The sequence below is a fragment of the Mesoplodon mirus genome, assembly GCF_964341445.2.
Source record: "Mesoplodon mirus genome assembly, chromosome: 3".
Lineage (NCBI taxonomy): Eukaryota > Metazoa > Chordata > Mammalia > Artiodactyla > Ziphiidae > Mesoplodon > Mesoplodon mirus.
The window spans coordinates 8,135,108-8,148,189 of record NC_138978.1 but is presented as its reverse complement, the minus strand read 5'-3'; the positions used below and the strand labels follow the sequence as shown (position 1 = coordinate 8,148,189).

Sequence of the window (13,082 nt, the reverse complement as noted above, 5' to 3'; positions counted from 1 at the left end):
GAGAGACCCAGCTCTGACCCCGGCAGGGACCCTAAGTGAAGGCTTTTCCAAGCCACAGTACTGCATTTGTAGATTCTCTTTGACCTAAAAATAATGAAATTAATTTGTACAATTCGTTGAGCAGCAAGCCCAGCCGCCTACTGTAATTGAACCCAGAACTGGTAAACATTTACAGCAGATCTTCACCGCTCTCTAAGCCCCCGGTCAGGCTCTTCTCACTGCGTAGGCAGCCCCAGCTGCTGGTCTGAGAGCCCCCCCTTTAAACGTCGGAGCAGGTTCCGGAAGGACGGGCTTCTTGAGCCAGGACCTGCTGTACGCAACCCCTCCCGAGTAGGGAGGAGCTAGGGACAGCACATCAGGAAGGTCACGAGTAGGAAGGTGTAGTTAGGGCAGAGCCAGGAGCCCAAGTTCAAGATCAGAGGACAAAGCAGTGTGTTCTCCGTCCTTCCCTCCTGGTGGGAGGCCTCTGGCACCTGGCACTGAAGATGCGATGGGGACACTGGGCCCCTAGGCTTGTGATGGGGTCATACGTAGGCAGGCAGGCAGGCAGGCAGGCAGGCAGGCGTGCCAGGGAAGGGCTCTCTCCTCCCCCACCTGAGACCCCTCTCCTGTCTCTCGTAGCTTCCACTTCCGGACAGAGGGAGGAGCAGTGAAAGGAAATGCAGAGGCTTCCTTCCCGACCTCGGCTGCTGAGACCAAACCTTCCTTGGCCCCCTCATCCCCTCCAGCGCCTCCCATCACCACGGCCACGGCTTCCTCTCTCGAGGGGCCCACTCCCAGCCTGGCTGCCGTGCCCTCCAGCCCCACCCTGCTCGCCTGGAAGCAGCTGGCTTCCACCATACCCCAGATGCCTCAGATTCCAGCGTCAGTGCCTCACCTGCCCACTTCGCCCTTGGCAACGACTTCTCTAGAAAACGCCAAGCCCCAGGTCAAACCCGGATTCCTCCAGTTCCAGGAGAAGTGAGTCCCTCGATGAGCCGGGAGTCCTGTGTCCCCCGTGTGTCTCGGGAGTAGGTGCTAGTAAGGGCAGCTGCTCCTTCCCCTGCAGTAGCCCTGGCTGTCCCCAGCCTCCCTGGGACACGGTCACTGGGTGATGTCCTTCTAGCCAAAGTTGCTGCTGCTCAGACCTCACTGCCTGTTCCCGGAGCAGGTGGCCGGGGTGGGGGGAGATGGTGGAGGTAGTGGCCACTGTTCCAGAGAGGCCAGTGGTGACGCTGCGAGGACCAGCCTGGGTGGGCTGGGAGTGGTGGTCCTCGCCCGGCAAGGCGGGCTGCGTCTCCCTCCGGGTCCCCTTGTTGGTTTCTCTGGCTCACACTCATGGCTGAGTCTCTGCAGGGCAAGCAAAGTCACAGGTGGGCGGCGAGGGGGCTAGGCCCTCTCCTCTTGGCGCCCACCCCCCCGACACCTGCACAATGGTCTGAGCTCTCAGGGGTGGAAGGGCCCTTCCTCGCTGGATGGTGGTGTCTCCCTGCGGCGAGAACGGTGACTCTGTATCGTGATATGTGCGGCTTCCTGTTCTCAATAAAAGTAATAAATTGGACGTGAACACACACCACCTGAGTGGCAGCTGTCCTCCCTCTCTGAGAACCTGGGGCTGGGCCCACGGCGTGGAAGGGGACCTGCGCTCCTCTCTGCCCCTTTCCCAGCTTCCCTTCCTCTGTTCGCCTCCCCAAAGTGGCAGCCCTCTCAGCATCCTGGCCTTGGTCGGAGTTCCCACCCCAGGTCCAGTGTGGATGTCGGGGGCGGCTGTGTTGTCAGCCAGGGCAGAAGCCGGGTGCAGCCCCTCCGCACCTGCCTGGAGCCTGGAAGGCAGAGCTCTGGAGCCGGGGCTGCTGCTTGGGGCAGGCCAGCCATGGGGGCTCGCCCAGCACCCCTCCCCACCCCAGCCACCCCACCACTCAGCTGGCTTGTGAGGTTCTCTGAGTGGGTGGCAGCCCCGAGCCCCGAGCTGACCCTGGAAGCCCCAGCAGCTGAGCCTCAGCAGGACCTGAAGCCAGGCACACGTTCCCACTGGCCGAGGCCCCGTGGTGGCAAAGCCTCCTGGTAGGGCTGCCCACCCATCTGCACCCTGTCAGTTGGCCACAGCCAGGGCACTGCCCATGCCACATCAACCAGGCCTGGCAGCACCGTCGCTCATTTTCATATCCATGAAGTGATTGCAGCCATCCTTATCTGTAATCCTGGGGTGTGGCCACGGAAACTACGTGTCCCAGCATGCAGTGCTCTGGGCAGCCTGCATACCTCAGTCCCTTCGGCCACCATCAGAGCTCTAAAAAGAAGGCAAGACTGCATGCTGGGATCTGTAGTCTCTGGCTGAATCATCCTGCTGAGCAGGAGGGCAGCCCAGGGGCCATTCCTCTTGATTACACCACAGGGGAGTGGGGAGCGGAACCCCAACATGAGCAAATGTCAGGACACCGGCGGGGAGGGCACCAGGAATGCCAATGACCTTCTGGGCCGTGGTTTCATTCCAGCGATCCTTGCCTCGCAACGGACTGCAAGTATGCCAACAAGTTCCACTTCCACTGTCTCTTTGGGAACTGCAAGTACGTCTGCAAAACCTCCGGCAAGGCCGAGTCCCACTGCCTGGACCACATCAATCCCAACAACAACCTGGTGAACGTGCGAGACCAGTTTGCGTACTACTCCCTGCAGTGCCTCTGTCCTAACCAGGTCAGCAACGCGGGCAGGGTGGGGCCTGGGCGGGGGCAGGGAGGCGCAGGGCCCTGGACCAGCTCCTCCTGGCCGAGGCTCCGTGTCTCACACCCTTTTGTAAGTGGCCTCCTCCAGAGTCTGGAAAGGACACCATCTGCCCCTAGGTCCCTGGAGACCCCTAGGCAGGAGTTCAGCTTGGTGCTCAGTTGGTGAGGTCTGTCATTTCATCCTAACCCTCAATGATGACTGTATGCTGGGCAGCCACTGTGCACTCGGCATCCTTCTGCGTGTCCTGGAACAGCTATGCTCCCTTTCCCCAGAGGCCTAGGATTTTAAAATAGGCCCATTAGACAGATAAAGAGATTGAACTGTCCATGACCCAAACAGGAAGGGCAGGTCAGATTCATTATAAAGGCCTACTCCCAAGACTTGTAGGGGCTGCCTGGCAGAGTGCATTGAGAAGGAGTCAGCCTCCATCTGGGAACACGGAGAAGAGTGCTGGGATAGATTAGTGATGTCTGCCTAGGTCTGGGCACACAGACAAGAGTGCTCAGATAGATTAGTGATGTCTGTGCTGGGTGTGGGTTTAGAAAGAGATGGAAACAATACCAGGTGGGATGTTTTAATCAAATGACAGAAGGGACTTACTGCTTTTTAACACGTGAAAGGTCTTTACACAGTTGTGTTTGCTGATTCTGAGCGTGGAAGGACGCACGCCTGCCACAGCCCTCTAGAGGCCTGGAGCAGGTGGGAGCTTAACGGAAGTCGCCTGCCTGGCCCTGACTCCTGTCCCTCCCTGCAGCACTGCGAGTTCCGGATGCGCGGGCACTACCACTGTCTCAGGACCGGCTGCTACTTTGTGACCAACATCACCACCAAGCTGCCGTGGCACATAAAGAAGCATGAGAAAGCTGAGCGGCGGGCAGCCAACGGATTCAAGTACTTCACCAAGCGTGAGGAGTGCGGCAGGCTAGGTACCGAGGGCCAGGCTGGGGGCAGGGAGCTGCAGCAGGTGGCAGGGCCGCGGCTCTGGAGCCTGAGGCCCTGGGACCCACTTCTTGTCCCCGCACATCAGGCTCCATGTTTTTTTTTTTTTGGAAAATGTCACGATATCACAGGCCAGGCATTGTCAAACCAGGAGGACAGTCAGAACCCCCAGAGCCTAGGAAAAGGGGTGAGGGTGACTCCCAGGACTGCACCCACCCCAGTGAAAATGCCCGGAGCCTCGTCTCTGGCACCCAGGCCTGGTTCTTTTTTCCTTTTCTTTTCAAGAGAGCCTTGCAGGTAAGTCTAAAGAGCTCCTGAAGTTACTAGGGTTTTATCCCAAATGGACCGTGGTCTGTTCATTTGTTCATTCATTCACTCAGCAGACGTTTATGGAGGAACAGCCGTGTGCCAGGCTCTGTGCTGTTGCAGGAGGTGAGGGGCGGGTAGAAGTGGAAGCTATGGTCTTTTTTGAGCGTCCACTGTGGCCAGCACTGTGCTTGGTGCTGGGGATCTGGTAGGACCAGCAGGTACATTGTGGGCTCAGCCCAGAGCATCTGTGACCTGGGGTGACCTGAAGAAGGTGGCCACGGGGCAAGGAAGTGGCCTTGAGCTCAGGGGCAGGTGCCTCGGAGTTAACTCTGCTGCTGAGAGCTGAGCCCTTGGTAGGGAAGCTGCCCCCCAGCCCTGGAACAAGGCCTCCCCGAGGAGCTTGCTGGCCCCAGCTTGCCCTGGGGATGCTGTGGGGAGGGGGCTCCAGTACCAGGAGACAGAGGGCAGAGCCCATCCTCCCGCCTCAGGATGGAGCCACGCATTTACGGGCCTGCAGATGTGGGGCAGGAGTCTGCCCACGAGGAGACCAGAAGCCGGAAGGCAGGTGGGAGCCAGGCAGGCTGGGTGCAGACAACCTGGGCTGCATGTAAGGTCTGCTGTGATTCAGGTGGTCATGGCAGCAGGGTCCAGGGAGAGCAGAGGTGGGGCCGCTGCCTGCAGCCGACCGGCCATTGCATAGCGGGAGGATGAGGCAGTCAAAAGTCAACTGCCGGAAAAGAATGGGAACAAACCTTTCCTTCAAGAATTCATTCAGAAATCATTAATGGCCTGAGAGAGGGCTGGGAATCACGGCAACAGATGTCAACCCTCGGTGGCCTGTGCTGTCCCTGGGCTCAGTTTACAGGTGTCAGGGTATTCCGCAGTCGCCGTTATTTACTCAGTTTGGGTGTTCTGGGTGGTAGCTGGGGCCAAACAAAGCTGGGGGATGATATAAGACACCTGGCCGGCTCAGGTGCCATGGCAACGGGCAGGCCTTCACCTGCCCTCTGCTGATGCCGTTTCAGGCCGGCTGCTCTATTTGTTCTCCGCCCAGAGCAAAGCCGAGGTGGGGCGGGGCGGGGCAGAGGGCCAGCCGGCTCACAGCCATCTTGACCAGGTCTAGGGGCAGGCAGAGGAGATGTGGGGCCAGGTGGCTTGCTGGGAGGTGGCTGATCTAGTGGACAGGTCATTAGGGTCCCCTGCCCTGGGGCTGGGGACCTCTCAGTGGAGCAGGGGCCGGGGGCCAGCCTGCTGTTGTCCCGGGCATGCAGGCTGGAGGCGAGAGCCAGGCTTTGGACAGCCAGGGGGCCTGGGACTTCCCGGGGTTGGGGTGAGAGGCTGCTAGAAGCCCTCCTCACGGGAACACCACCACAGGGGACGCGCCCTTTACCCAGAAGCCATTTGCCTGGTTGGCCACGTAGGCCCGTGCCCAGAACAGTGCCCGACACGCAGGGGGTGCCATGAGCACTGGCCGGCGGGGGAGGCTCACGGCTGAGCGGGGCTGTGTCCACAGGCTGCAAGTACAACCAGGTGAACAGCCACTTCCACTGCATCCGGGAGGGCTGCCAGTTCTCCTTCCTCCTCAAGCACCAGATGACCTCCCACGCCCGGAAGCACATGAGGAGGATGCTGGGGAAGAACTTCGATCGTGTGCCCTCCTCCCAGGTGAGCCTGGCGGGCAGGCTGCCCCTCCCCGACCCGGGGTGGCAAGAGGGCACCACTCGTGTCCCGCTCTTGCTTCCAGGTGGTGGGCCAGGCCGCCCCTGTGGGCAGCACAGCCCCCAGCCCAGCTTCCTCAGGGCCCCCCTCTTCCTTTCAGGGCCCCCCGAGCTTGATGGACACCGAGACAGACGAGTACATGGATTATACTGGCTGCAGCCCGGGCGCCATGTCCTCCGAGTCCTCCACCATGGACCGAAGCTGCTCCAGCACCCCTGTGGGCAACGAGAGCACCGCGGCAGGTGAGCGGGCGGCCAGGAAGGGTCAGCGGGGGCCCGGGAGCACCAGCCTGGGACAGGCCCCGCCTTCCGAGGCCCAGCAGTGCTGGGTCCGGCCTAGGACAGGAGGTTGATGGTCGAGTGGCCTCAAAGGAGGACGGGCCAGGGTGTGGCCGCGCTGGCTGCTCTGTGGGACGTGGGTCCCCGCCGGCTGCCACCCTGCCCATCTCCCCAGCACTCTGCCCTCGGCTTCCGTTTCCAGGAGAGAGCCTGGGCTTGAGCTGTGAGCTACAGAATAAAGCAGCACAGCCCCCAGCCTGAGGGGCAGGTGGGCCCCGCCCAGCCCTGGTCCCTCTTCCGGCCCCTCTGCCATTGTCCCCAGCACGGTCCCTGGGCCCCAGCGCGGGGTCCTCCGCGGGCTGGGCTCCGCCGCAGGCCCTGCGCAGCCCGCCTCGCCCTCGCCCTGCACCGCCTCGCCCTCCCGTTCGCTCTGCTCTGGCCCTCCTCCCCTCTCTTCTTCGTGGCATCCGTCCGCTCCTTCTCTGTCCACGGATTTTCATATCATACTCGCTTCTGCCATTGGGTCTCTCATTTTGGTTCTTTCTGTTTGTTCTTTGTTTTGGTTTTTTTTTTCTGCTTTTCCCCGCCCTCTCCAGGCTGCCCGGCTCCTCCTCCTCCTCCTGCCGCCGCCGCTGACGAGGCCGCCCGCGTGGCTCCGCAGCCCCCACTGACCCCATCCTTCTCTGCGGCCGTGCTCCGGGCGCCCCTCCCCTCCCTCCCATGCCTCTTTTCTCCACCCTGTCTCTCATACTCTCTGCTCAGTGCCTCTCTCGGAGCCACCCGGGGCCTGGCCCACCCCATCAGCAGCCCGCCCAGCTTCCCGCCCGTCACTGCCACTCCAACTCCAGTAAAAAGTGACGCCCCCCTAGTTCAGGACGCCGCAGGTAACTCACACATGCCTTCTCCACCGCTGTCTGTCACCCTGGCCGAGGCTCGAGGCCACGGTCCAGGACCTGACCCTTTCCTGTGGCCTGCTGGGTCAAGGACAGGGCCACTCTGCACCCCTCACAGCGCAGCCCCCGCCGAGACCAGAGAGCCTGGTCCCTGTCCCAAGGACAGTTCCTCTCGGCCCCTGCTCAGCACTGGGCAGGCCAGAACATCACTGCCAGGGCTCCCTGGGGTTCACTGCAGCTCAGCGACTGGCCCGAGCCCCAAGATGGCCGTGCCCGCCCCACCCCCCTAACCCTGCGGCAAGGCAGAGCCTGTCCTCCTGCTCTGAGGACTTCATCCGGGGCAGAGATGTTCTTGGGAAAGCTGCTGGTGCCTGGGACCCGCGCAGGTTTGCAGGATCCTGACACCAGCCTGAACCCCCAGCCCCGGAGCCAAGCAGGAAGAGGCCCAGGCCGCGGGCAGTGCTCCACGGCAGAGGTGCCTCCCAGCCCCACCCTGTACCTGCCGCCTGGCAGGCACGGGACCTGCCCTCCCCTGCCCTTTGGTGCCATCACCACCTCGGCTCCGCCTCTCCTTCCAGACATTCTTACCTCACATTCTGCCCGAATGCCGGGCACTGGGCCAGCCCAGGGGGATGGCAGGGAGCAAGGCAGAGGGTTCCTCCTCAGGGAGTTCAGCCCCTGTTCTGTCGCTGGCATAACCAGCCAGAGCCCTGTGACCTCCGACCCAAAGCAGCCACTCCTCACCCACCCGCATCCCCAGGCCCCAGACCCTTCCTTGCCCCTTGCTGGGTACCCCAGCCCATCACAGTCCTTGTTCTCTCCGCGTGCTGAGGCGGGGACTAGGTCTGTTCCCCAGGTGGATGGGACAGCAGGCTGGTGCCTGGGCTGAGCCTTCTCGGCAGGTTCTGGGAGGGCCGGGAGGGTCAGCGCGTGGGAGAAGCCCAGAGGGTGCCCACCCCGCACTCTGGGGAGGGCTAGGCCTGGGGCGTGGAGCAGGGAGTCCCGGGACGGCCACCCCTTCCCCAGCTGCCTGTGCAGAAAGGGAGTAACGGGAAGCACAACCACGCAGTGGATTAAGCGGCCCCGGCAACGGGGCACCCTAAGCCCAGGGAAGCAGTTGGGACCAGGAGGGGGAGGGCACAGATGGAGCCCATCCGCTGGCCGAGCCCCTGCTCCAGTCCTGGCCCTGCAGCAGAGCTGCCCTCTCCCAGTCCACTGGGGGCGGGACATCCCAAGACCTGAAAGAACCTTCTGGTACCAAGGAGAAGGTGCGCCTCCGGGCAGGGAGTCACAGCCCCCAACAGCCCCAGGGCGCTCGGCATCCCTGTTGTGAGTAGGCTGGCCCCAGGCGCAGACAGGCCGGCAGCCCGGGAAACTGGTTAGCCGGCCGGGAGAAGGAGCCGGCCTGTCCCTCATTAGAGGCGGGTGCGTGATGGCGTCCTGGCCCCCGTCCAGCTTGGGTAATTACACTCTGGCGACCTAGATTCCCCCTTCAGCTTCAATTAGCGCCAGGACGTGTCCTCACTTCCCACCCACATCCCCCAGAGCTGCTTGCTCCGCCACCCACCAGGGCAGGCCGGTGCGGTCAGCCTGCAGATGCGGATGACGAAGGGGGAAGCCTGGGGCTCCCCAGCTATCCTGGGGGGGGGGAGGGGTGGTCATGGGAGAGGCCCCCAGAGCGACGGGAAGCGGAGTTGTCCCCGAAGGCAGCCCGCCCTCCTGCCCACCGCGCCAAGACCGGGGACCTCGCGTGGGTGTAATCCTGGGTAGGGTGCGCACGTGGGCGCTGACCAAGCCCCCCTCCCCAGGGAACACCATCTCCATGCCGACAGCCTCCGGAGCCAAAAAGCGCTTCTGGATCATCGAGGACATGTCGCCGTTCGGCAAACGGCGCAAGACGGCCTCCTCGCGCAAGATGCTGGACGAGGGCATGATGCTGGAGGGCTTCCGGCGCTTCGACCTCTACGAGGACTGCAAGGACGCGGCCTGCCAGTTCTCGCTCAAGGTCACCCACTACCACTGCACGCGCGAGAACTGCGGCTACAAGTTCTGCGGGCGCACGCACATGTACAAGCACGCGCAGCACCACGACCGCGTGGACAACCTCGTGCTGGACGACTTCAAGCGCTTCAAGGCCTCGCTCAGCTGCCACTTCGCCGACTGCCCCTTCTCGGGCACCAGCACGCACTTCCACTGCCTGCGCTGCCGCTTCCGCTGCACCGACAGCACCAAGGTCACGGCGCACCGCAAGCACCACGGCAAGCAGGACGTGATCCGCGCGGCGGGCTTCTGCCAGTTCAGCTCGAGCGCCGACTGCGCCGCGGCCGACTGCAAGTACAAGCTCAGGTGCTCGCACTTCCACTGCACCTACCCTGGCTGCCGCCATACGGTCGTGGGCATGTCGCAGATGGACTCGCACAAGCGCAAGCACGAGAAGCAGGAGCGCGGCGAGCCGCCCGCCGCCGCCTCCCCCGGCGCCGAGGGCCCCGCGCCCGGCCCGGCCGCCAGCCTGGACTGCGCGCCCCCGCCCGGCGCCGAGCCCGCCGCCGCCCTGCTCTTCCTGCCCGGCCCGGGGCGGGGGGCGGACGACGCGGGCGACCCCCGCCCGCCCGACGCCCCCGGGCCCCGCGCCGGCCCCGCCGCGCCCGGCCCCGCGCCCGGCGAGTCGTCGCAGGAGGACGACGAGGAGGAGCTGGAGCTGAACGAGGAGGAGGCGGACGACGACGAGGACGACGACGACGACGAGGACGACGACGACGACGAGGACGACGACGACGAGGACCTGCGCACCGACTCGGAGGAGTCGCTCTCCGAGGCGGCGGCGGCGGGGCCGGGGGCGCGGAACCTGGAGCTGGCGGCCCTCGGCGCCCCCGCGGCCCCCGGCCCCGCGCCTGCCGCCGCCGCCTCCCCGTAGCCGCGGGGCCCGTGGCGCGTGGGGGGCCGGCCGCGCCCGGCGCCCTGGGGATCTCGCCGCTTTATTCTATTGTTGTTGTTATTATCAATTTTGTAAGAAACGGTATTTATATGTAAAGCTTCCCTTGTACAGAGCTAGGTGTTCGCCGCGCCCCGGCGTCGGGAGGCGCTCCGGGCCCGGGGCCGCCCCGCCGGTGCTTCCGGACCCCGAGTCCGTCTCAGGACAGAGGCGGGGGCCTCCCTCTGGTGCTCCGGGGCTGCCCCCGTGCCCGCCCGCCCCGCCCGCCCCGCCCGCGCGGCAGCTGGGCGGCCGGAAGGACAGAGGCTGCCCGGAACCCTCCTCAGCCGCAGTTCGGGGATCTTCTTCAGGGAAACAGAAGGTGCTCTTGTCCGGGGTGGGAACGAGGGGCAGGAGGCCCGGAGGGCGGCGACCCCGGGCGGCTGCCCCACGCGCCCTCCCCGCGCCGGACCCCGGGCCCCCCGAGCACGCCGGTGGGATTCCTCATTGCTCAGGGCTGGGACGGGCGCCGGGGGTCGCCGCGACCCCCGCCCCTCACCACCGGAGGCGGGCCGGCACCTGTGGCACCTGGCAGGGCCTCCCATTCGTGCAGCTAAGACCCTCCCTCCCGGTCCTGGGGGAGGGCGGGGCAGGAGGCGTCCGGCGGGCGACACTACAGGGACCGCGGAGGGAACCTCCTGGACTCGGCGGAGCGGGGAGCTCCGGGTCATTCTGCGTCAGTCTGCCCCCAGCGCGGGGCCTGGTCTGGGTGTCCGTCCCGAGGGCTGGGGCCTGGGAAGGGGTGCGTCTGCTCGCTGGTGCTGGGCTGCTGGGCCCGCAGGGCGTCTCTGCCACCCAGGTGGTGAGAACAGGAAGGATGCGACTGTTTGGGGCTTTAATAGTCAACATGGAAAAAAATACGAGAAAGTTGTACAGTATTTTTCCTGTAAAGGTTATTCTACATAGAACAAAAGAAGAAGAAAGAAAAAAAAAAAAAAAGGCAGGCGGGCGGCTAGAGCGCAGACCGCCTCCGGACCAGCCCTGAGGTTGGAGACCCGAGTGCAATTGCTCACGTGGGGTTTTGTTTAGCGTTTAGAGGCCTTACCAGTTTGAGGCTGTCCGTCTTTACACTAGCACTGATGGGAGCTGCGTGATTCCAACTTTTAACTTGAATTTCGTAGAGACAAGAAAAAAGGACTGTTATTACTGATACAAGTTTGTAGTTAATTTAACATTTGAGTTTTTCTCTATTGGTTATGCGTGTGGCTTTATAGGGCTTTTTTCTTCCCAGTTTGTTTTATTTTCTTTGGGATACTTCTTTGCTGGTGCAACCCACCCGGATTTGGTTCCTTTTGCAAATCCCAGCCCCCCACCCCTGCCACCCTCCCTCAGCGATGAGGTCACCGAGCCCAGAGCCAGCCGGGCCCCACCTGGCAGGTACGTGCCCGGCCAATGGCTCTGAGGGCGACAGGGACGGAGGGCAGGCTGCCCAAGGCCGCTCCTGTTCATCTTCACTCCAGGCCGGGCCACCAGCCCTGTCTCAGGTTGGGCCCTGTGACATGGCCACAGGGAGAGCGCGAGGCCCAGCCTTGGGGAGGGGCCGTCACCCAGAGCCTCCTCCCCAGAGGTCTCCAAGGGGAGCCTGACCAGCTGCAGGGGGCAGTGGTTTACTTTTTTCTTTTTCTTTTTCTTTTTTTTTTTTTTTGTCCTCTTGGCTGCCCACAGCCAGAAAGCCAGGACCATCTGAACTGGAGAGGGAGCAGGAGGGAGGAGTGGTCGGAAGGAGTGTACCTGATTCAACAGGAAACAAATGGTTTTCTAGAACAGCCCCTACCAGAGCCTCCTGAATTCTGTGGGCACCACGTGCTGCTGCTGAGCATTCGCCCAGACTTTGTGCCCCACCACAGAACCGGGGAGTCTGTGGAAGGAGTTTTGTAAAGGAAAAAAAAAAAATTTTTTTTTCAATGTAGCAAAATCAAACAAAAAAAAAAAAAAAGAAAAAAAGAAGATGCCGACAGTGCGAAGTCTAGCCTTTTGTAACCTTCATATTGCACACTAGGACTATAAGCCATTGCTAGCTCATTTTGAATTTTAATGTGTAATTTTTGTTTTATTTTCTTTCTGTGGGGAAAACAATGCTTGATCCACCAATGCTCTTTTTAATGTTTTATAACTATGTATGTGTATATATATAAATATAAAATAATATGTATGCACATATGTGTGTGTATATATCTATATGTATATACATATATAGATATATAGAGATATATAGAGAGGTTTTGAGACGAAAACGCAGAACGTGAAAACCGAACTGAACAGCGTGTGCTCTGATTACTTGAATCTGGTCTCCTCGGCACCTGGTTATTAAGAACTGAATATTTTTCCACTTGAATTTAGTGCTATTAGAAATTTAATATATGTGTTTTATTTATTTGATTTTTTTTTTTGCATGACTGATGCAAGGTTTGACATTTTCACTCAATAAAAACTGGAAAAAAATCTATCAAGTTATCTTTTATTTTTAAAGTCAGTCCTGAGCGGCTGGCGGGGACCCAGCTGTGCAGGGTGGCAGGGCCGCCATGGCCAGCTGGGCTCCATGTGCCAAGGCAGGGAGGGGAGGAGGGTGTCGGTCACCCTTCAGCCCTGGCAGGGAAGGGGGCAGACAGGGCTCACCCCTGGGAGGGGGCCACGTCCTCCTGAACAGATGGTAGGGGGCTTGGGCCCCGCCCGGCCTCCCGCCCCTGCCCCGCCTGAAGGCCCCACGGAGGCTCAGGAGCCGCCTGGCACAGACGCCTCCGGCCTCCAGCAAGGGCTCCAGAGGCCCCCGGCCCGGCCGGCTCTCTCCCAGCGCAGCCAGGGCTACTGGGCAGGCGCTTGGCAAGGGTCATCCCCCTGCCTCCTCCCTCGGCTCCTTCCTCCTTCCTGCAGGGACCTGCCCGGGCTGGGAACGGCGCGTACCCGGATCCGATCCGGATGCTGGCTCGGCTCCTGCCTGGAGCTCGCAGGGGCAGAGCCAGCGGGGGCCAATTCCTGGGTCCGTAGCCACCAGCCCCGGGCCTGCCAGAGCTGCCGACCCCGGTGGCACCACGGCTGGGGCTCCCTCAGAATTGTGGGTGGCTCGCACTACAGCCAGGCCCCGTCCAGAGTGCAGGCCGCACGTCTGCCCTGACGCTTCTAGGTGGTGACCCCCTCCTCAGTAAACCTCCTCATCTGTGCCATCTTGCCAGCCTTGCCCTGAGCTAACCTCCTTCCGGGCGGCCAGGTGGCCCAGGGCCTTGGGGAGGAGATGTGTGTGCCAGGCCCTGCACGCTCCACCGCCTCGCGGAG

General features: G+C 62.2%; 1 protein-coding gene across 6 annotated transcripts in view; it reads left to right on the top strand.

Moving 5' to 3' along the window:
* CASZ1 (castor zinc finger 1) overlaps positions 1 to 12,249 on the top strand; it is a 150,216-nt gene extending 137,967 nt beyond the window's left edge. For 4 of the 6 annotated variants that reach the window (XM_082611877.1, XM_082611876.1, XM_082611875.1 and 1 more), the window contains 7 exons: positions 622 to 960; positions 2,475 to 2,673; positions 3,458 to 3,629; positions 5,465 to 5,616; positions 5,771 to 5,912; positions 6,545 to 6,832; positions 8,650 to 12,249. In XM_082611877.1, coding sequence (XP_082468003.1) covers positions 622 to 960; positions 2,475 to 2,673; positions 3,458 to 3,629; positions 5,465 to 5,616; positions 5,771 to 5,912; positions 6,545 to 6,832; positions 8,650 to 9,755 — 2,398 coding nt within the window. In that variant the 3' untranslated portion in view covers positions 9,756 to 12,249. The remainder of the gene's footprint in view (positions 1 to 621; positions 961 to 2,474; positions 2,674 to 3,457; positions 3,630 to 5,464; positions 5,617 to 5,770; positions 5,913 to 6,544; positions 6,833 to 8,649) is intronic. The other 2 variants (XM_082611879.1, XM_082611878.1) reach the window with 2 other exon arrangements.
* The last annotated feature ends 833 nt before the right edge of the window (positions 12,250 to 13,082 follow it).